The 23,944-nt window shown below is 43.3% G+C and overlaps 1 protein-coding gene across 1 annotated transcript in view; it reads left to right on the forward strand.

Moving 5' to 3' along the window:
- ALDH1A3 (aldehyde dehydrogenase 1 family member A3) overlaps positions 1-21,990 on the forward strand; it is a 37,168-nt gene extending 15,178 nt beyond the window's left edge. Inside the window, exons 6-13 of the mRNA XM_075100690.1 lie at positions 1,680-1,808; positions 4,123-4,236; positions 7,315-7,417; positions 8,464-8,648; positions 14,009-14,173; positions 16,407-16,564; positions 17,755-17,829; positions 19,266-21,990. Of these exons, the coding sequence (XP_074956791.1) occupies positions 1,680-1,808; positions 4,123-4,236; positions 7,315-7,417; positions 8,464-8,648; positions 14,009-14,173; positions 16,407-16,564; positions 17,755-17,829; positions 19,266-19,338 (1,002 nt within the window). The 3' untranslated portion in view covers positions 19,339-21,990. The remainder of the gene's footprint in view (positions 1-1,679; positions 1,809-4,122; positions 4,237-7,314; positions 7,418-8,463; positions 8,649-14,008; positions 14,174-16,406; positions 16,565-17,754; positions 17,830-19,265) is intronic.
- Positions 21,991-23,944: the final 1,954 nt, after the last annotated feature.

The raw sequence follows: 23,944 nt of genomic DNA on the forward strand, positions 1-23,944 counted from the left end.
TGCTTTTTGGAAACTACCCCTTTAAAAGCCTACATGTAGGCTGCTTTGGAGGGCCGCTGTAAGGGGACATAGTGGGACTTCTAATATTTCCAGTTGACCCTACATCAGCAATAAATGCAATACAAAGTACAGAACAAAATTTGACTCTGTTCAACACTCTTTGTGAAAAGGATGGTTGGGGTCAACAAAACCACATCTGTCTTCAGTTCATTTAGAACAAATCCCCTTCAATTTTTTTATCCCAGTTTGATTGCTAACACCAAAAGTCTGAGTCTGTATATTCCCACTTGATTTAAAGTATATTTTAAAGTTTGTATATTCCTACTTGATTTAAAGAGATTCTGTCACTATTCTGCATATGTCTTCCTAGACCAATTAACAAACCTCTCTTTTTCCTGTGGCTGGACTATATCTGAACCAACTTACTTAGCAAGGGAAGTTCTTAGAAAGTGTAGCATATGACTGAACTTTATCCCAAGGTGATGTCATGAGGCAGCCCTGGAGTCCTTTACTGTTACTTTCACCAGCCGTTCTGCAATGGAAAGCTCCTAATGGAGTTATGTCATGCTCTGGAAGTGTAGAAAAGTTGTGTAGGTGTGGATGGCTCAAGCTGCAAAGTCAGGCCTTCAAGAGGCTTAGGAGAAAAAGACAAATGGGCAAATCATGGGATGTGGCCATTGGAGAAGATCACCAAAATGAAACACGTCTGGGAAAGAGGGAGAGGCAAGTCAAAGAATAGCTCATTAGACTAAATTCTGCTTTGTCTCATAGCTTCTGGGTTAGACTAGAACTCATCTCTTAAAAGCTACACTGCTAATTTATTTGTAAGTGTGAATTTGTGGATTCCTAGCATATTTGGCTTCTTTGTTGATAGCTGAAGGCCCTTGGCTTGAGTCTTGACAAGAAGTCCCCTAACTGTTGGCTTGCTTCCATCATCCCTAAAGCACCATTAATTATTTTTAATGAAGAAATCCTTTCTGCTGCCAAATGACCTTTCTGAGATTCAGTCTGAGCTAGATTTTTCCACTTCTTGCTTAGGCTCCAAGATCTACAAATACACATAACCATGAAAGAGATTAGCACAGAGGAAACTGATGTGGACTGGTTCCTAATTCCAAATAAGAAAACTAATTGGAAAGGAGCAATTTACAATTTGAAGGGAGTATAAGACCTCCCCTGGATTTCCATGACTGAACAACCCACTGCAGTTTCCTAGTTTTAAACCCAGAATCGAATGATATTGTATAACTTCAAATGACTCAGCTAATACCTAACACAGAAAAATGAGGTTTTTTCAATGAGCAGTTGCACCCTGCACTTACCCCACCTAAGGGCGCTGTACAAAAGTGATGCATCAGGCCACTGCCTACAACAATTTCTGTGAACAGCCAAAATCCTATACAAAGTAGATCAAACTCCTGTAAAGAATGAGGTGGCACCGTGCAGAGCTTTGTCCAACTTACAGGATTAGCTTGAGGACACCGGCAATATTTGGGGAAACCAAGGAAGCTATACTCCATAGCCCAAGCGAATGTGGTATTGTGAGGAGCTGCTTCTCTTTGTGGCTGTCCTCCCAGTTGCTTCTTTCTCCCTCAGCTGTATGAAGGTGGGGGAAATGCTGCGTGGAAGTGAGTAGGTGACTGTGCTGGGCTGATCTGACCAGCCTTGTGTTTTTGCAGTGGAACTTCCCGTTGCTAATGCTTGTTTGGAAGATGGCACCAGCGCTGTGCTGTGGAAACACTTTGGTTATTAAGCCAGCTGAACAAACTCCTCTCACGTCGCTGTACATTGGCTCGCTGATCAAGGAGGTAAGGAAATGTGAACATCCCATCTAGGTACTGCTCTTTTAAGGTCATAAGCAAGACTGTTTTGAATTGGCTGTGTAGGTTCTTAGGTTTTAAAGATGTTAAAGCCTCACAGAGGAAAGTGTCAGTCTTTTCTTACAAAGGCCCTCATGACTGGCAGTGGCTAGCTGGGAGGTAGCAAAGATCACAAAACCTGTAGGGTTTTTTTAATCAGGAAGCAACAGAGGGGAAAAAAATGGTCCTTTTATTCTTCTGCCTTGTCTTCCCTTTTCCCAAATGAGGGAAAGACTGCAGCTCGGTTTTATTAGACAATGGGACAAAAAAGAGTGTGATTAGACAGCAGCGTTGGGCTTTTACCATTTTTAAGTGGGATAATTCAACCAAGACAGAGTGCCATGGGAAACAATTCTTTATAATTTCTGTGGTTTGTTAAACAGTTCAGCTATGTCTGGCCTTTACAGCCAACTCAATACTGACATAAAGGCAAGATCATAGGTTAGGATTTCAAAATGTTGGTTTAGGGCTTGCCAGGGAGGATCTCAGGTGTCCTCAGAACTACTAATCATACAGAGGTGGTGGGAGGTGCGCAGTACCTTCCAGGACTGGTCAGTACATTGGCTTCCTATATCTATGTATGTGACTAATTGTCAGGAAAGCAATTCTCTTGGCTTAGCCTGGGAGAAAATAGGATACCTTGATAATTGACACTTAGGGCTCCTCTATCAGGAAAGGCAGTGCAAAAATACTACTAGTTGAGTATCTCCTGCAGTTAACTGACTTAATAAGATTACACAAGATGAGTGAGCATAGGGTGCAGTTTTCATGACTTCTAGTCAGCCCTGCCATACCAATGCTTTTTTCACTTTGACGTACAGCTCCCCAAACACAGGTGTAGCATTCACCCCAAAAAGCCATTCAATTATGATGAAATTAATTTTTCTAGCTGAAATTCTAAGCTGCCTGTTTCTCACAGTTTCCCTTCAAGGCAGAAGTGTAATTAGAGCAGAATAATTTTATTTGAAGATGCTCCTTTCTCCACCCAAAATTAGCTAAATTCTTTGCAGTTTTTCAGAAGAATAAGGGGTTTTTTTTGTTTGTTTTTTTTTCATCTTTAAAAGGATGCAGAAGGTGTTAACACACAAGCAAAGCTATGTGTTAGGTTCAATGAAATAATTTCAGGCCAACCAAAATATTTTTGCTTTCATTTTTGCTGAAAAACAGAAAAAAACCATTTTGGCTCAGCATGACTTGAACCAGTTTTTTGCTTCCTTGTGGCTTTGCTGCTGACTCCGAACACCATTACTTGCACAGTATGACATGCAGTATTTTTTTGAAAACTCATTAGCCAAGATGCAAACTCTGTTAAACTCACTTTTATCATTGTCACATCCATAGAAGAAATCAGGCTGCCCTTCCAATTTATTAAAAAAAAAAACAAACCACAACTTCTGAAGATAATTTTTTGCAAGGTACATGAGCAGTTACTTCATTTTGTCTGTATTAGGAAGGAGCAACTGCATTTATTGAGATTTTATGTTAAAAAGCCACAAGAAATGAAGTGAACACTTAATATCCTGCAATTCCATTGTTACAAAATGCAGGGAAAACAACCTTGTGCAATCGGTAGTAGGGGAGGGCTAGCCTAGAAGAGCATAACCCTGGAAACTCTTGTTTCGGGAAGTAAAAACAGACCAGTAAGTCCCGCACTTCTCCTCGCACTGGAATTTCACCTAAAGTTTTGCCATTTGTCTCTTTTGGCAAAATTGCTAGTTGGCTAAACTAGGTTGTAAATGTGGTGGAAACTGGCATAAGTCTGTTACCATCTGCTCTTGTATTCCTGTTTTATTAGCCCCATCATCTAGTGAGGTTTTACTGACTTCTTAATCCCTCTGGCCCCTGAAGAACCACAAATGTCAACCTTTGTTCAAAACAAACTTTCATTCAGTTACCCCTTGGCTCCAGCTGCACAGTAGTAGCTGGGGGCCAAGTTTGGCCAAAAGACTCACTCTCTTTTGACTTGAAACTGGGACTTCTCCAAGAATTCTTACTGCAACTTGGCATTTCCTAAGTATGGCTGTTACTTTCACCCACGTCTACTCCAGCTGGTAGCACGCAGCCATGTTACTGGAAAGTCTGGAAAACAGTGATGTATCTGGTTATGGGCTCCTTGTCTGCAACTTGCAATTTTTAATTGCAAGGAATAGAGTGCAGCTAATTTAAGCTTCCTGACAACTGAACTGCAGCTCTTAGGAGTGCAGGTCAGCTCCAGCGTGTTCAAAATCTCTCTTTACAGAGCTGTATTAAACCTCTGTTTTAGGTGGGTTTCCCTCCAGGTGTGGTGAACATTGTACCAGGCTACGGCCCCACAGCTGGAGCTGCTATTTCTACCCATCACAGCATTGATAAAATTGCTTTTACTGGATCAACAAAGGTAGGTGATGGATTTCTCATAAAACACCTGCTGTACCTCTTTGTATTCTCTTCTAAAACTGCCATCCACTTAACACTGGACCAATGAAATGTCGGTGATTTCTGTATTGCCAACACCATTTTCCATCATGTTCCATGGGACAGGGTGTCTCGGAAGTGTCTGGGATTTGTCTAATTCAGGTCCTTGTGCTTGTGATAATCCCATATCTCTGTAAGCTGGGTTTTGCCAAACTGCCACAATTCTGTAAGAACTGTCAGCAGTAGATGTTCTGACATAAGGTAAGACGCTATAGAGGAGAGTCTGGCAGTGAGTGACTTAACAACATGTCATTGATCTGATGGAGTTTCTGGGCTAGTTTGCCTGCCAGTCCTGCCCTGTAAGCATGTGCAACTGGAAAACCTGTCAGTCAGAGTCCTGAACAATTTTTCTTCGGCTTTAGTTACTTCTGAGGAACAAGGACTTAAGTAAAAACGTGGCTGCGTGCCCAAGGCTTCCTCTGCTGACATGGATGGGATTAACATTTGAGCTTCTTTTGAGACCTCCACAGTAAAGCACCTTCTATTCAGTTTTTTCCTGTAAATAGCTATGGCTGCCTTGCTTAGGAGAGGGGTGGAAGTGAGACCTCTGCACTATCAGACACCTACAGCCATCCCCTTCTGTACCTACACAGGGGAAAGGAGCACATGGCTCAGCCTAGTCCACGGAATTGAACGCAGCTGTGGCATGCAAACAGATTTGTCTCTAATAATCACTGCTGCAAATTCTCAACCAAAAGCTTGCTTAGAAATGTGAACGTTTTTCCACTCACTGCTTTAGACTTTTCTTGCAATATATACACACCCCCTGAAGAGGGGCCGTGTCCAAAGAACGGAAATGCTGATGCCAATGGGTACAGTTGAGGCAAATACAGTCTCTTCTCTTTTATTTCCTTGGGTAACGTTATTCTTGCTGAGTATTTGCCATATTCATCTATTCTCATGTCTATCTTCACAATTGCAGAGTCTCATCTAATTGCGCGATGATGACAAATTACCTTGAATGGTATTCTTGGTCGGTAAAGGTGACTTACTAAACACTCAAAAGCTGCTGCATTTAACAACAGTACCATCTAGTGGCTTTGTGTACATGCTAACTGCTTTCTTATCCCATAAGCAAAGATGTTTTAAGCCTCTGTTTCTGTATAGGGATCATGGGAACAAACACAAACGCAATAAAGTAAAAGTTCACAATGAGCTTTTACTCTCTTGATAGTTTACCCAGATACATAATTCTCTCCAAATCCTAGATCAGAAATTTTTAGCCCAGATTAGACGCTGGCTGCAAGAAAACAATAGAGTTTATAGACTCATCCAGTCCACATGGGTCTGTTTGGGTTTTTAATGAAAAAGGAGTATCCAGTGGATTAGGTGCAGAAGGAAAATCTCAGCTGCTGGAGCCTGTAGGCAAAAAAACTCCTATAGATGCTGTGCTTGTCTTCCTAATCCATGGGTGTGCAGGAAACACTGAGGGAGACAGATTCTTTGCTAATGCATGTGTAATTTAGAAGTGTTTTCTTCCCCCTCCACCCATCTGTGAGTTCAGCTGCATCTCTGTGGTATTTGCAGCATAATGCTACTGTTTCTGAGCCAGGAAGTGAAGCTAATTCAAAATACATTTTGACTTAGTTTTTAAGCCCCAGCTTGGGCTCAGGGCCAGCCTGGAAATACTAATCTTAAACTCCACAAGAATTTTCTCATCCAGATTTCTTGCTCTTCCTTGGTTTATTAACTTACTCCTTTTCAGCCAGCTAGCTTGTAGTAATGCTTCTTGCAAAGCTATGTGTATCTACAGCAGGATGCATCACTTATTTCTGCTGTCCCTAGGACTAGGCTGCTGAGTGACTAGATGATCTGCATTGCTAGGTTCAGGAGTCTTCCTTGAGTTACAAAGGCAGCCCATGAGAAGTCCACACCTATAACTGCCAGCCAGCTGCCCCATGCTTTCCTTGCTTACAGCTCTGCTCCAGTGCAACAGTGTGTTTAAGCAGAAATGAAGTCAAGATTGTGATGTGTAAAGGTGAAATATAAGAAAGCCAGATACAAAGTGAGGAAATTCAAATATAAGGTCACGCTTAAACGAAAGAAACTGCCTTAACAATTGAAGCTTCCAAATAGTTTTAACTGACAGTGTTTCTAACAAAATTAGATTACTAAATTATTCCAATGCTTGATTTATGCTCTTCTTGTGAGGAATTCTATTCTTTAAAACAGAAAGAGAAAATGCTGTTTTGGTGTTACTGGTATAAAAAAGAAATATCCTAGTCAGAATTTGGGGAAAACCTTTGATATGAAACAATTTTTTTTGGGTGGGGGCGGGGTGGGAAGAAGCCTTAGTTTGACATGACTTCAGTTAAATTCTGGAAGCAGAGTAAATCTCTCCCTTCAGGAGAGGGTGGCCAGATAAACTCCACCAGATGGTCAGAGCAGGTTCCTGGGCAGGAAGTGCCACAGCAGAGCTAGATAGAGTTTGTTGACATCGTCAGGTATTCACTTGGAAGGAACGTGACTCAGCTACTCTTGTGTGTGGAGCAGCTCACCCTAAACTGTCAGAAAGAAGTAGTTTTCTCCTAAATGTCAAAATCTCTACATGGCTTTCTGGTATGGGAGCGGTAACAGATAGGAATGGTGAGTTATCATTGCCTTGGCAAGTTCTGCTCTAAGAAGTTGAACTCCCTATTTTTAAAAGTAAAACTAAACCTTGGAGCCCCATTGCCAGTTCTGCTCACTGGCTTGCGCTGGGTGGGAAATGCCTGTTCTGCAGCTCTGGGTAGCAGATAACTTCAGGATACAGTTCCTGTAGTGCTCTCACAGAACCCAGCTTTCAGATCTGCCTAAAAACGGACATTAATTCTGCGGCTGTTTTTGACCCAACACATCACAGCAGTCGGAAACTCAAATAACTTAAGAATGTTATCCCTGAGTTCTACCTGATTCAGCCACCCACCAGGCTCTTTTACTTGTGTTAGCATCACATTTGACATGCTGAGTTAAGACTTTCAGAGGAAACAGCTCATGTCCTCTTTGTGTCTCAATGCTGCAGGTTGGAAAACTGATCAAGGAAGCTGCTTCTAAAAGCAACCTCAAAAGGGTGACATTAGAGCTTGGAGGGAAAAACCCCTGCATTGTGTGTGCAGATGCAGACTGTAAGTATTGGCTGCTGTGTTTATTTGCTGTAAGATGCTGGGAGTGTGGTGTTTTTCTGTGCCTCTATTGTCCTTTGGCAGCTAGTAGGGCTGGTGTTTGTCACTGTATCCACCCCAAAGGCTGTAGGAAACCCCTGTCCAAGAGCAGAACGCACTTCTCTTTCACTGGAGCTCTTGCCCAGCTCAGGGACCATTCCCATGGCAAATGAGCAGGTACCATTATACTGTTGCCTTCCCTGGAGATGGCTGCAGTTGCAGACAAATCTTGCATTTGTGCATTTCTGCTGTTGTGGTGCCTCCTTTCTGGTTGGCAGTACTGCAGAGCCTGTGCCAAGCAGTGGGGAAAGCAGTTTTCTAAAATGCAGCCTTTCTGCAGGCACTCCTATGATAGGAGGGTTTTGTAGGACCTGATCTAATCCAGCCTTCAGCTCTGTCCCAGGGATCTGCGGGACTCATTTCACATGTTCTATCGTGACTTTGCTGCATTAGCCAGTAGCGCTAGGAGATATGTGTAACTTGTGACCACCAAAGCGGTTGGAAAATCCTATTTGGCTTGGGGAAAATACTTTCCACTCTCCTGCACAGCACAGAGGAGGTTGAAAGCCAGAGGTATTTGTGCCATCTGCTAACAGTGAGCATTGCGAGGACCCAGTCCGAGCTGGCTGGACAACAGAAGGGCATGCTGCCTTCTAAACAATCACTGCTGAAACTAGTCTTCAGGAGCCAGTGCATGTATCTAGGAATGCACATCTGAATTCCCACAGCAAGAAAAGCTGGTTGCTGCCCACAGTGAGTCCTTGTGGAAGAAAGTATCAGGAGCTGTGGCAAACTAGACCTGGAGACAAAAGGCAGGAAGGGGAGTGGAAATTATAAGAGATCTGGTTTGGGGGCAGTATGAGGCCCTGTGAGTGCCTTCAATGGGTGTGGACAATTGTCAGCATTTTTTAAGGGACTTTCAAAAGAGAAAGGAAAAAACAAGTCTGGAAACACTGGGAGGTTGAAACTGTGCATGTGGTAACGCTTTTCCCTCCTGGGCCGTGTTGCAGTGGACTTGGCAGTGGAATGTGCCCATCAAGGCGTGTTCTTCAATCAAGGGCAGTGCTGCACGGCGGCCTCGCGAGTGTTCGTGGAGGAGCAGATATATCCGGAGTTTGTCAAGCGCAGCGTGGAGTATGCCAAGAAGCGACTTGTTGGAGACCCCTTCGATGCCAGAACTGAACAAGGGCCCCAGGTAACTGTGTGCCTGAGAACAGTTGTTGTTTGGTTTGGGGTTGTGTTTTTGCTTAATTTTCCTTGTATAAATATTATCCTTGTGAATATGGTCCCAGCAGAAGCGCCGAGGGGTGAGTAATATATCATGGCTTTATTTTTCTCTCTATTTTAAATACCAATTAATCATAACTGTTGAAATGTTATGTTGTAATTTTTTTAAACACAAATGTATTTAATTCACTTCTTATCCAGCTTTATGGAAGGGGCCGTCTCCCTGGTACAGTAATACAAAGCATGTTGAAGCGAGCAATAACAATGCACAGAAGAGTGCAGCTGCGGAAACGGCCATTCAGCTGCTTGGCTCTGTTGGTGATGACAAGCAGTTAGAGCCCAGGGACTCCTGAGTCCCCACTTTCCCTCTGCCCCATTTCTAATCCTTTGGATTCGTTTCAGCTGAATTAGGAGGAAGAATCATGCCAAGCTGCTGTCACGACCAGCCTTGTCAATGCTTCCGGAGCTTTCCTCATATTTTTCCTTCCACAGCAATCTGAGCTGTGGTGGAGCACTCTGGAGGAAGATGATCCTCAGGACAGATCTACTAATAGGGCCACTGTTTGCTATGAAAAATAAAGGGGGAATCCCAGAAATCTATGGCCTAGGCCTCCTGTTCTCAGTACTGCACTTTGAGCTTTGCTTCCTTGATGCTAATCTAGGATCCCTCAGAGAAGGGATGACTGGGGGGACATCTGCCTCCCTTTACCTGAATCTAGGCCCATTTACACAGGATGCATCCATGGCAAAACCTCATCCCCTGTTCATGCTGGGGCCGCATCTACCTGTAACTTGCCTAGGAAGAGATTTCAAACTGTTCAGCAGTCTTAGGAAAATAATCCCATGTTGGAACTTGCTTCAGCAGAGATGAGCTGACCCTCAAACTGTTTCAAGGTCTGCTTTTACCTTCTCTTAAGGGCTGTCAGCTTTTCAGGTTTGCTTGGGTTTTTTTGTGGTTTTTTTTCCTTTTTTAATAATATCATCTTAAACCTTATCCAGCAGTAGCAGTAAGTGAGCTGCATTTATAGTTAGTCCCATGAGGACCACGTTCACCTGGCTGCTCTTACAGATACCTTTGATTTAATGAGAACAGCCCCTGAAGTCGTAGGGAGTAGCTGTGTGGTTTTAAAGGATGAAAGACACTGCAGTGAGCAGAACGTGTAGAATTGGGCTGCTTATTTCAGTTCATCCATGTTCCCAGCTCTTGCCAGGCTGTCAGAGCACTTCCCAATGAGCACTATGGCAGAGCACCATGTTCTGGTATCACTGCTGTGGCTTAAGGGAGACTCTTTGCATACAGAGCTAATTAAGGATAACAGTAAGTTGGAATAGCAGCTTCTGGTCAGATTTCAAATATGGCCCATCTGTCCTTTTTCCCTGTCCTGGCTTACCTGTTACACTTGTAGCCAGGAGAGATAGCACACCCACGCACACACCTGAACTTCTCTGCGTGCAACTGTCAAACCCAGGATGGGAAGGTGTTGAGAGAGTGGGAGGAAACTCTTAATCCCAAAGCTTTCATGTGGCTGCCAGGGCAAAGGAACAACCACTTCCTCTGCAGCTATAGTTGCTTGCTGTCTAGAGTCTACACTGTAAGATGCAATGCAGAAATTAGAGAGAAACGGTGCAGTGTCACAAGGGCTTAAAATACCTCCAAAAGTAGCAAAGGTTCACACCTGCCCACAAGTTACTGTTCACATGTGAAGCTTCCAGATCAAATTTTTCCCTCTTTTCCTGAAGTAACCTGCTGTGCTGTGAGGGGTTTTTTTATCTTAAACTGATGGGTAAGGGCAAAACCACCAGGAAAAATAATCTTTTTTTTAATTCTTCACCTCTCCCTGTCAGGCCTCAGTTGCTTCAGGTTGTTGCTTTCATTCCCCTTCGTGGGTCAGGGTGAACATACACAACAGCATTACAAAATTGGCTGCATGCTACTGAGTAGACCCCATTCTGGGACAATCACTGGCTTAGAAACCAACAGTGGGTAGGAGTTGGAGAATGCCTTTAGGCTGGCAGTGGTTATAGCCCATGATCTTTTTGGTCCTACATCACCTCCAAGTGCTTGTAGCCAGATAACAGGGCCTGCAACTTACAGAGAGTTCAGAAGGACTAAAATAGGAGAGCCTCTGCAGTCCAGACTTTGAGCTCTGTGAAACCAAGCCACACCATGGCTGAGCATAGTGCTCCAAGTAGCTGCTGAGACAACCTGGTGCAGGACAGCACAGGGTGACAGCCAATACTGTTCCACAAGAACTTAAAGTTGATGCAAGCTAGTCCTGGAAAGGTGGTTCTGTCTGCAGCTGTTTTCTCCTATATTGCACTGCACTTATGAAACAGATTGGGGAACCGACTGATTCAGGTCTGATCCAGCCTTTTTGGAAGTGAGGAAGAAAGGTTTTTACTCAGGTCAGTTCCGTGATGTGGATTACTCTGCACAGGCATGGTGCTCATGGCGTGGGTGTGGGGAAAAGACTGTGTCAGCTGCAGTATTGGGTTATGCTGATACAAACTGCACTGCTCTGATCAAAACTGGGTCAAATTTAAACAGTATTAAATTTAAAGAGAAATGAGGCATGCTTCTGATGAGACTTCTCCAAAACTCACATGTGTCTGACTATGCTGGCTGGAGTTCAAAGGACACCACAAGAAACCTGAGGGGTCGTCAGGACTGTTTGAGTGGAGTGCCAACCTCAAATGCAGACCAAGGGCATTTTTTAACTTGGGAGTTTTGTGAGCTGTATCATAGGAAATAATAAACTAAATCTGCACAGATGGCAAACTGGTTAACTAGTGCATTATACAATTGTGAACAGCAGACTGCATTAGATGAGACTAAAGTCCTGGTGGACTAGAACAGGCATTAGATTAGAACAAGACTAGACTAGTTTTGTTACTGTAGAACCCCAAATACTGGAATTTGTGGACTATAAGGCCTGGTCTACAGGAAGGAAATAAGCATTAAGGCTGCCTCGTGGCACTTGCCTGCCAAAAGTTTTTCAGCCCCGAACCTATTATTTGATTTTTAAGCTGGTGAATATTTTCCTTAGACTGTAGGCATTTGTCTACTTTTGGATTAAAGCATGAAAGTAAAATATGTAAGCAGAAAGAGTACGTGTCCAACAGTTGGTTGGACATGGCTGTGGTGTTATTTGGTAAGTTTACAAATGCTAGGTTTGGAAACAAGAAGACTGCTCCTTGCAGTCTTGGCTTAAATGAAGAAAGATGAAGATTTAGGTGTTCTCGGATTTCCATCATTGCAGTGGTCCTTAGAAGCCTTCCTCTCTTTTGAATTATATGGACAAGTAGTAGAATTTGCTCTAGCAGATCATCTGTTTTTAACAGAAGTCAATGCTTGAACTGTAAATAATAGTGGAGTAGGGGACAGAATTTAAACAAGCCTTGCAAGCTCTAGTTACAATGACAAACAGTTCCACCCTTGCATGTCATTTTTACAAATGTTTTCTTTCCCCAGTGTCTTTTCATCTAACTGTAGTTTGCCTTGCAACAAGTTACAGCTGTATAAATATCCTTGTTTTGTTTTCTGTGAAGTGGATGAACTGGATTGGTCTGGATCACAGACATGCCAGGATGGAAAGCACTTGCAGATATTTTCAAATTATTTACATTTGGCAACTAAGCAACCAGACAAATAGACAATATGTATGACACCTGCCTCCTTACTATGTGACACTCCGTGTCCTACATGAGGGCACACATTTCCTTGTGCAGTAGCATGTGTCAAGTGTTTTCTTGGGTAGCGTCTTCACACATGAGAGAACATGAGCACTTAGTACAAGCTGTCCACCGTGCATATGATACACACATCTGTGTGGCAGGAGATGTGCTGTTCTCTGTTTTCGCTGTGTACCAGAAGTACCCCAAGGACACCCTCCTGAAGCTTTGATATAACTTGGATTGCATGTGGCTAGGATTAACTAGGGACAGGATATAGTCTGTAATCTGGAGGAGTCGAGTGTGGAACGCTCCATGTAAACAGTCCCAACTGGCAACCTGCCCTGCTGAAATAAAAACAGATGCCTAGGGAGGGGTATTGAACGAGTACAAGCATCTGGAGATATCTGGCATTCAGAATAACCTCCCAGGTTGCCAGGGCACCTTGAACCGGTGGGTGGAGTCTTTTACTTAATCACCTCAATGAATTTGTTGAGCTTTTTGTTAGTTTTACTTTTTAAAAACATCTCCATAAGTCTTTTACCATCTGCAGCATGCTCTGATGAGGCGTTTCAGCACTTAATTATGTAACAAGCAAATAGTCACATCTGTTTGTTTGAAACCTGACAATACCTGCAGTACATTGCTGCATGTGGTGCACAAAAGGAGGACTGGTACTGATCAGAAGTTCTGTGGGCTTCTGCACCTCTTCCCTGCACATGACCCGCTGTGCTTGTGGAGTACGCGATGTCTCCTCCAAGTCTTGGTGCAGGGCTGCACAGCTGTGTGACCTCAGTGTCCTGTAACTGGACTGGCCGTTCCCCATCCCTACTGAAACCCCTAGTTTAAAGGCCAGTAACAGAACAGTACTCGCTATTTGTGATTACTGCATAGGTACGTGTGGGTGGGGAGGAGTTAGGCTAGGTTGGTAGTTAAAAGTGAGGATATGGCTGCCAATCCTGAGAACCAAAAAATGCTGCGATGGTACTAGTCTCTGAGATCTGTGAAAGGTGATTCTGATGGCTTTAGTGCAGTAGTTGTTCTGAAGTCACCCCACTAATAGGGCCTATCTTTGAGGCTGTTCGTATTGCATGACTGTGTGTGGAAAGAGATGGAGGCAGAGCTTGCTAGGTTCTTCCAGCTGGGGACAGATAGCTGCAGGTGAAGCTGCACATAACAGCGAAGTTGACTTAATAGTTTACCTTCATTCACCTTCCTGTGCACTGATTCTGTTGCTGGTCAGATCCCTTGTTGAGCTGACTGAGCTTGCTGGCCCAGCAAAACCCATCTCGGGCTGTTCTCCTGAGCTAAATCAGTGCATGGAGAAGGTCAGTAAATCCCAGAGCTGGAGTGAGGTGAGCTGTGGGAGAGCATATCCAGGGTGGGAGACCCCCTCCATGTGGCAGCAAACTATTAGATAAGATTAAATTATCACATGTAACTTCACCTTCTCTGTTCTGTGGCTCAGGGCTATGCCACATCCTGTTTTTCAGCCTGTTTATTGCCTGGCTGCCGTATCATAGAACAAGATGTAAACTTACCCAGTTTGACAGTGCCCAGCAAATGTGCCCCTGGCCCATGTACCATGATTCTGGTCTCTGGAACAGTGATAATAAAGGCGCTGCTGTCTGTTTCTTTTCCTTTTGTGTCTGACAGATTGACCAAAAACAGTTTGATAAGATCCTGGAGCTGATAGAAAGTGGGAAGAAAGAAGGGGCTAAGCTGGAGTGTGGGGGTCTTGCCATTGAAGACAGAGGCCTGTTTATAAAACCCACTGTGTTTTCGGAGGTCACTGACAACATGCGTATTGCCAAAGAAGAGGTACAGTACAAGTCACCTGAACCTTTATATGCATTTACTACTGTAAAAGGGAAAGAAAAGAGGTATGGTCGTGGTTTGAAGTGAAAACCTGCGAGGACAACAGAAGTTTCACTTATTTTAGTGTCCTAACAACTGCCTAATGCTGAAATCCGTTCTATTAATGAAGTATCAGTAAGGTGAGCTTCAATTTGGAGTGTGTGTGCCTGTAGGGGGTAATTGTGAGGGGAGAAGGGGGAGAGCAGAACAGGAAAGAACTGTCAAAATGTTTTAGTAGCAATTTTTGTGCAATTAATGGGTGTTCGTTTGCCAGCCCTTTCTAATGCCCTGCTGCTTTCCCCCATTTTGTTCGGTTTTCCAAAAGGGAAGTAGTCCTGTGGGTGTACTCACTGGACAATAACAAACCCAGACAAAAATGTAGTAGATAATACTACCCTAAGGCTTTTGGGTCTCATATCAGGAGAACTTGATAGAATGAAAAATACAAGCACATGGCTTGCCTAGATACAGCTGCTATAAATGCTGCTTCCAAATAAGAAATAGTGGTGATGGAGGGGTTTCTGTCTGAATCCTTGATTTTGAATATATATAACTTAGTAAAAATAACTGGAACGGTGGCAGGCTGGAGCAATTCTGTGTACTCTGTGCCCTGAAATTTGAAGGTGTTCTGAAGACACAGTTAAGCTCTCCCACTCTACGCAGGCGGATGGTTGTCCCTGCTGTGAGCTCTTATGCACCTCCTACTGAGTGGACTTGAAATTGCTCAGCTGTGGTACAAGCTGATTCAGAGAGACGGAGGACACTGTAATGTGTGTTCTTGCTCCACTACTTTGTAGAAAAGGAGTTGCTTTATTGCAGAAAAGTGGGACAAGAACTCTGGGACCTGAAGCTGGTGAGGAGGGAAGGAATGGCCCTGCTACACTGCCACCAAAGAACTTTTCTCAAGTAGCCTTAGCATGTGAAATAATCCCAGATTCCATTCTCATGGTGAAATCTCCTGAGGCTGACCACTTTTTTCCTATATGAAAACATGGTTGAAGCCAGCAAAGTGCAGATCTAATACTCTGGCTTTCATTATTCATACACAGAAAAATTGAACAAGCTGCATGTGATTAGATCCTGTGATATTCCTTTGGAATAGAAGTTAATCTATTTTTCCTCATGTTCCCCAATGGAAAATAAGTGGTTGCCAAAGTCTAACTGGCACTCGTATTTTATAGTTTAGCCTAGTGCTTTTTATGAGGCTGCTTACTGTTCACTCCTGGCAAAATGTTTAGATGTCTCAGATCTGCCACAGAATCTCTAAGGGACCTGGGAAAGATATCAGTCAGTCTCAGCATGAGTTACATTCTAAAAATAGAGGGAATAAGAGCTGAAAATCCCATGACAGGACTTTTTTTAATGAACTGACTCCAAATCCCAGGTCATGATTCATGAAGCGTACCCAGTTCCATTCATTTGCAGTTTTGTTGCAAATGCACATCCATCCTTTGCCTAGGATCAAGGCTCTAGCTATGTACCTGGATCTCACAAACCAAAGAAATTTAGAAGCACTTGTATGAGCCTAAAGGCCAGGCAAACTGCTTAGCCTGGCCCTCAAGGTGGCACAAGTGAGATTGTATCTCACCTTCAGCAGGGATTTACTGTACTGAGAGACCATGCAGGGCAGAAAAGGGCCCCACCTTTGCTACTGTACTCGGTGAGAGACTCCATCCCAGAAGGTGGGAAATGCTGTGTATGCCAGCTGCCTTTATACTGGCAGCTGGGGAAGCCAAGTTTGTGGTCAAACACATAGGTGGTAAATGCACTGCATGCAAATAAACTGCATACAATGACAAAATCAGAGTTAAAACCAAGGAAGAAAAGTTGCAATCCTTTAAATATATTAATTACTTCTTGAGTACACTCAACTTCTGAGTTCAAAAGGAGAGTCGTAAATGGAGTAAGGATGAATCATTTGAAACTTGTCCAGATCTAACTCTGCTTCTCTGGATTGTTACAGATGATCCATTAGTTGTTGGATCTTAGCACATATTAACTACTATAGCACATCACTGCGCTTCCTTTGAAGTCAGCTTAATCAGTAGTTTTTAGGAGACTCTATCAGTGACTTCTAGAAGGCTAGGATGTAACGTTCTAAACATAGTATCCAAACAAAGCATCTGATTCTGGTTACTTCAAAATTACCATGATTAGCAAAGGCTCTCCTATACTAATGTTTCATTGATGTGTGCAGATTTTTGGGCCCGTTCAGCCAATCATGAAGTTCAAGAGTATAGAAGAGGTCATAAGAAGAGCGAACAGTACCGAGTACGGACTTACGGCTGCAGTGTTCACAAAGAATCTGGACAGAGCATTAACGCTAGCTTCCGCGTTGCAGTCGGGAACCGTCTGGTAAGCAGTGTGGGACCTGAGTGTGGGCTGGAATTTTGTTCCCTGGGAGGGGAGAGGGATGTATGATTTTAAGTGCTGGAGGTAAGATGTATTTGTAGTCTGCTTAATTCTTGATCTTCTGCTCAGAAGCGTCATCCATTTGTCAAAATAAGGTGGTGAGGACCAGAGTCTGGTGAGAAATTGGCTGTTTGTTTGTTCGTTCAATCAATGTAATTCTTTGTCTGGAAAACTGAAAATGTAGGGGTTGTAAGTTCCACCAGACATGATGCCTTTCAAAATCCTGTATGTAGAATAAAAGCAATTCTATGGTCTCTTAAGTAGCATCAGATGGGGTCTTAGCTGCACAGATCAGTACGGACAGTAGATGGCACCACACCACTGTCAGAAAGAGAAGCAGCTTTTTTTTGCTTATAAGATTTCTTCTTTTATATTAGAATTATTTTAAAGACGAAATCATGATTTTTTTTTTTTCCCCCACTAAAGATCGGAATTTAATCTGATGTCTGATTTTGATGCGTACGGAGGGCTGATTTCAAGAGTTAGTGCCAGAAGAATCTGCCTCTGAGTAATACACGAAAATGGGATGTTGGGCTTTGAAGCATATATGCACTGCACATATGTGAAGGGGCAGTGCTTCAGCACCAAGCCTTACCTGTCTCTCTTCGGTCATTTGCTGTTACTGAAATGCTGAGGAAGTATCTATATTAGCTTTTTCTACTTTGTGTCTACAGAAATGGGGCTAGGGCTTTCATGTTACTGCGACACAATAGTCTAATGCAGTCCAACTTTCTTCTATACATGGAAGTGGATGGTGGGGCCTGCTTGTGAGTGTTCAGACAGGTTTCTGAGTAAACAGGTTCATTTCAGGATGTGCTTCGTTTAACTAGGGAATAGGTTGGACTATTTATTTCAAGCACGGTTCTGAACACAGCATAAATTCCAGTTTGAGCATGAACAACTTAGCCATTAGAGACTATGAAGTGAGATGTAGATCAGGCTGACTGACATGCAAATGTTTTCTGTTTCTGTAGCAAAGTAGGTTTTATTGCTAAAATCTGATTTCTCAAGTGAATGAACTGTATAAAGAGAAAACTGACAGATTTCAGCCTTTTTCATATTGTTGATGTTGTCATCATTGTGCTTCTCCTTGCTATTGAATCATGTTTTTACAATTAATGTTTTTATTGTAGGATCAACTGTTACAATGCGCTCTATGCACAGGCTCCTTTTGGTGGCTTTAAAATGTCAGGCAATGGCAGAGAACTGTAAGTTTTGCTCAATATTTTGTTTATATGTGGGTGGTGAATGCCGTAATAACAATTGTGACTCTGTGAAAATATTGTTGAATTTACTTTTAACCTGTCAGGCTTGCGGTATGCTGCACAGGGAGGTGCTAAGCCAGTACAGTGTGGATGTAAAGCACAGATGTGAGTGTGAGCAGTGCCTCCAGGAGTACCTTCATCTTCTTATAAGCTCTTAATAACTCCAATTCAGTCAATTCCACCTGCAAGCAGTTTTCCTTACTGGATAGATTTTTAGATGAAGGGAGAGGTATGGCACCTTGGCTGGGGCACCTGGTACCCACCCTAAACATCCTCCATCTTTGTATGGCAGTATCTGGGCCTCCCTTGACTGCTGTATCATTGCTCCTAGCTGGACCTCATCCCATCTCTGACTTTCTCATGTTGGAGCTAGAACAACACGGAATGATCTCCAAGATCATTCTACCTCCCACCTTCCAAGCTTGCTACTAAATTACAGAAGGACCTCTCTTCCTTTTCCCCAGCCTGACCTGTTGCAGCATGGCTACCAGGCATTCCAGCTCTACTGACACAGCAATTTTTAAGCTGAGGTTGCCCTACAAGTTAGAGGTAGAGCTGAGAAATTGACTTAAATCTGAATTCTCTTCTCATATGAGAAAGAGGCAGGTTTTATTACACCATTCAGAAGACTCTTAAGAGGAATCTAATGCACCTTTTCTTTCATAAGCCAGATTTATTTCCAGGAACCATTTCCAGTAGCTGTTCTGGTGCATCTGCTGCTCTGAGACATTCTGATGCCTCACTTGCTAAACCAGCAAATTAATGAATCCTCAAATGGGACACATATATTGAGAGCTTATGGTTTACGTAGCCTGACTGCCTGGCTAATTAAAGGATGTCAGGGGTTTATCCCTTGGGCAAAGCATGGGAACAGAGCCAGTTTCCACCAACTAAGACATAATGCAGTGGTGGGATCCGTCATCAGTACGTGTTTCTGGAGCAACTGAGCCCTCTTGATTATATGGTATCTTGTAGATAGAAGCTTACCTGCAGTGAAAAAGTAACTTTAATTACTGTCTAAGCACTGATAACTATGTTTACGTGGGTGTTTCTTCTACAGGTTCTCACAGTAGTAGAGTTGGTTTCCACTAGGCACAGAGTCGCAAGGTGTCATCTTGTGGGCTACTGTAATCGGAAGCGTTCCATGTTTCTTTTTCAATGGGGTGTAGTTGTGTATGCCTATGTGCATGTCCTTAGCGATTATGAGAAGCGGTGGGCCAAACTGATAGCTGCTGTAAATTAATTCAGATCAGGTTTTAATGGCCTGATGTCATCTACAGCAGCTACATGCACTTGTATAGAAATCTCTTATCATAGGGAAGTACATATTAACATGTTACAATTATTTATCCCTTTCCCTCCTCTCTTTTCTTTTCCAGTGGTGAATATGCTTTGGCAGAATATACTGAAGTGAAAACAGTCACCATTAAACTCTCCCAGAAGAGCCCATGAAAACAGAAGGCCTAAAATGCTGACACTCTGAATGTGACACATGGGGGACGTGTTCGGAGCAAAGGGGAGGGGAGGGGTAGGAAGGAAAATGGAAACACCTAACTTTATTCCTCTAGGAACACTGAATCTGCTGGACTCCATTTTGTCAACTGGCTCTCTGAAAACTGATTTAACTGACCCTACTGGCGGCATAGCACACACTTGTACTGTACAAGTCCCTGGCTGTACATATGTCTGCTACCTGTGACTAAAATGCTGGTCAGTCACAGTGTTTGCAGGACATCTGCTTTCAGACTGTACCCCTGAAGGACGTGGACATCGGTGGCGTGTTAGAAAGACTTCTGGAGCCATTAGCATGGGCTGTTAAACACCTTCAGAGGCATATGGGTTTCACTTGGCATAGATGGACTCGAGCGGTAGGGCTAATGCAACTTGGCTGAAGTTGGTGGAGTTTGTGCGAGGACTGCAGCTGGAGGTTGGGATGGGAGTGCAAGCTTTCATGGAAGGATCTGTAAAGAAATTATCTTTGAAAGAGCTATCTTGGTCTCTCTAAAGATACCCGCATTCTCCATATTGGTGATATTCTAGCCCTGAATGAGAGTTATGGGAGTTTCCTAGAGGACTCCTTTGGGGCCAGTATTTCACCCACAGAGCTAGACTTTAAAGTGTCCTTTGAACCTGATGTTTTGGTGTGCACACATTACACATGCTACAACTGCGAGTTACTGACTTGCTAACCCTTCTGGCTCCGAATGAGTCACAATTTTATCTCAAACCTTCACTATAGCACTTTTTGCAAGAGGATTTTGCACTGTACTTACCGTGATGACACGGAGTTGAATGCTAAGCACGAAGCATGGTAGATAACCCACAGAAAACATCCCACGCCAGTCCTTCTGTTCTGGGGGAGGGAGCAGAAGAGCTGCAAGAAGCTGTCCTGCTCGCTCTCTCTAACTTTCAGGCTGTGTGAACATCTCTTCACTTTTTGAGCCAGAGCTATTCTTATAAGGGTAAAACTTATAAGCTCTTCTCACTACTTCTTTATCCTGTATGAATGTAGCTTAAAATAAATTTCTGGAAGTACAGTATGAAAAGGCAGGTGCTCCCAAGCACTCACAGAGTGTTAAAGACGTGTGCACAAACCGGTTACCATGGGATAAGCTACGGCTGGACTTAAATGTGTCGGCAGCTTTGCAGTAATTGTCCTGGTGAGCACTGTCATCTTGTGGCAAGTGCAGAGTAGCTGATCCTTCACTGAGGAACGAACGGCCTTGAATTGTCTCTTGCTTACAGTGTGTAAGCATGCACATACAGGAGTAGCATCCATGGAGTGGCTGTCACACCAAGTTCACGCTTTAGTAGCTCCTGCAGTAACTTCTTTGCGTGCCCAGACATTACTATGAGATTAATCACAAGCCACACGATGTCTTCAGTTCCTGGGTTCACTACTTTCCCTCCTCCTCCTCCTCCCGATTCTGTGCTGGAGAACCACTGGCAAATGTACAGGAAGTGCCATGTCTGCAGGAGCTGTAAGTATGCAGGAGTTAGTGGTGTCAGCTAGTTAGGAAGTTTAGGTGATCTCTCTGGGATTGTCCTCTGAGAGCAAACCCATAGAGGTTCCTTATGGCATATCAACAGATCTCCATGGAGCACTAGTAACGATTGCTGCTTGGAGTTTTTTCTGGTGTCAGGGCTTGAAGCAGAAATGCAGGTCTAACCTCTGTTCTGTGATGCAAGCAAGGATTTAACCAGTACCTTCCTTTGCTCAGAGATATGCCCAGGCAGTAACAAGTTCTGCTGCATGAGCGGACTTTTTTTTGGAGGGGGAAGGAAGGTGGGTGGTGATAAGTAAGGAAAAAGTTTGCCTGAGCCTAAACTTCCTTATTAGTGAACGTTGAAATTGCACTTCAACACTGCTTAACTTCTTGAATGACATACCTCCAACAGCTGTGTGTAACTACGTGCCTGTCCTCCCATGGCTAAACAGGTAGATCTCCCCATCCAGTGAAGAATATGTCCTCCCTTCCCCATGAAAGGCCAAATGGGACCATTGTAAATAAGCTTCTATTTTTGTAAAACACTTATAGTGCAAACATCTTCTCAGACAAGCATTTTACTTTTGCCTGCTTGATGGTTTTCTAGGGCTGCAGTCAGACAGTAGGGAAGTCAGGCAAACAGCAAAAGGCTGGTTATCTTGATGTATCTCTGTATTAATTTTTGATAAACAGTGGTTGAAACTGAAATCATATGAAATTCTTAAAATCCTAGTATCCTGGCTTTATATGTATGATATATATTTCACCTTTTTTTCCCTTATCAAGTTTTTTAAAAGTCAATGTATCTCTTATTGTATAAATCAGGGTTTGACTCTACACACTGAATTTTCTAAGTTATATAATACTAGACACTAACTTTAAAATAACCCCTTAGAGGGTATATATTCTTTCATTGCACAGTAAGGCTTTCATATGAATACTACTTTTTTTAAAAAAAAAAACAACTATATTTATAAATTAGGATACAGTTAATCTAATGTATTTTTATAGCTAAAGGTACATGAAAATGCTATGTTTAAACCTCATGTATATATTTAGACTATGGGTATCTTTTTGTAATAGTTCTTGTTCCTAATAAATGTTTAACTTTGTGAAATGGTTTCTAAATGCTATGTATTGATATTGCTCAGAAAGGAAGGTGGGGGAAGCAGGAAACTTCTATGGACTCTACTCATTCTAACAGAGGAGTACCTTGAATGCTTTTTTTATTTACACTTAGTGCTTTAAGATAATTTGCACGTGTTAAGACCCCTTCCATCAGCAAGCAACTTCCACTCAACTCAATCCTCCTGTCACTTTTTTATTTCACTCTGAATTTGGCCCATTGTGTAATAAAAGTAAACACTGGAAAGGGTTACGGTTTCATGCTTCTAAAACAAAATGGTCCTGTATTACTGTAGTTGCAGGGGGCTCTTCCTCGAACAGCGTTGTGTCTGTTCCCCTTGATTCAGGGACCCAGCGGTAGTCCCCAAGCAGAAACGTGCCCTGGGCTCACACAGGCAACGTAATTTCAAGGTACCTTTTCCACGTGGCAGAACCGAACGCAGAGCACACGTCTGCCTGTGTGTGTCTGGGGATCCAGTATCTCGCTGGGGGACTGTGAAGGAATCTGAACTTGGATTCATTTCTGCAGTTTGTGAAGAATTAGCCTATTTTAAAGAAGTGCCAAAGTGCGGTCAGTGCTCTACACGTAAAAGCTGGAGCGTGTGTCTGATAGCTTATCCTTTAAGCAGTCATTTTTATAAGTTGTGCCATTTACAGTAAGCAGAGGGAGGAGAGCAGAGCTGCATCTGGCAGGGGCAGGCACAACTTCTTCCACTTCAACGTCAGATGGATTCTTTTTGCCTTCTGAGGTGAGCCTCAAAATGGAGAATTTGAAGGGACCGTGGACCACACCACCAGACAGGGCTTCCTGCCTTGGTCTGGCCACTTCCTAAACCCCCTTGAGGCACGTCCATCGCTAATACAACTCTGCTAAATGTGTTCCCATTCCTGTCTCATTCCCCTTGTCTGCAATGTAGAGAGCAAGAACATGCTGATACCATCGCCTTTAAAACTTTTCCCATCGGATACATGTATGAGAAATACCTATCTTCTCCCTAAACAGGCCAAGCTGAACTCCTTCAGTTTTCCACTTGCTAACAGCATCACTCAGAAGCTCTGAGACTTTAGAAGGGGGAAGGCTGGAGATGCAAAGGAATTACTGAGAGTGACATAATCAATGGCGACATAAGCCAAGAGCGGGATGAGACTTGGGGGGGGGGGGAAAAGAAGAAAAAAAATTTAGCTTGAATGTGTGGAGAAATGCTTGCCCGGGGAATTCTCTATCAAAATAAAGGAAAAAAGTTATTTTAGTGGGTTTTCAAACAGTTGTGCCAAAAAAGCTGTAAAAATGGTCTGGGTAAGAGGCATAAAAGACACCAGGCTGGGTAGGAGGTGGAAAGGGTGGTAAAAACAGGTAATGTTACTATGTTGCAGCTAAAAGCAGATTAACGGGGACCTGAACACAGGCAAAAGCACCAGTGAAGACCCATCCTTTCTATGTCTCCATAATCACATCAAAGAAACACCCTAGGCAAATCTCAGACTGAGGCAGCCATTCAGCGAATGGATATGGATTTTTCCATCCTCAAGCGATCATCAGAGACCCATTTCTTGGTATGGTCCAGGGAAACCGCCCCCTCCCCATGTAATTTACAAATAATTATGAATAATAAAGCAAAAGGCACTCAGAAATGGTCTTTTCTTAGTAGGTCCAATGGGCAGGGAAAATAAAGTGGTACCAGGCTTGTCAGAGGCTCCTGGTAGCCGGGGACGGATGGGTTTGTGATGGGGAAAAGCCGTGGGCAATGCCAGCGCCAGCTGGAGCGCAGCACGTCGAACGCCTCTGGAAGGAAGGGGGCAATCTCGCTTTGCTTTTCCGAACAGGAGCAAACTCACGCCTCGATCTGGCGAAGGAGCAACTTTCAGAGAAAGAAATCTGGGATCAACTCTGTCGTCGGTAAGGCCGGGCCTCCGTCGAGAAGCGATGCTGAGAGGAGAAGGGTAGC

This window comes from Phalacrocorax aristotelis, chromosome 7 (genome assembly GCF_949628215.1).
Source record: "Phalacrocorax aristotelis chromosome 7, bGulAri2.1, whole genome shotgun sequence".
In the NCBI taxonomy this organism is placed as follows: domain Eukaryota; kingdom Metazoa; phylum Chordata; class Aves; order Suliformes; family Phalacrocoracidae; genus Phalacrocorax; species Phalacrocorax aristotelis.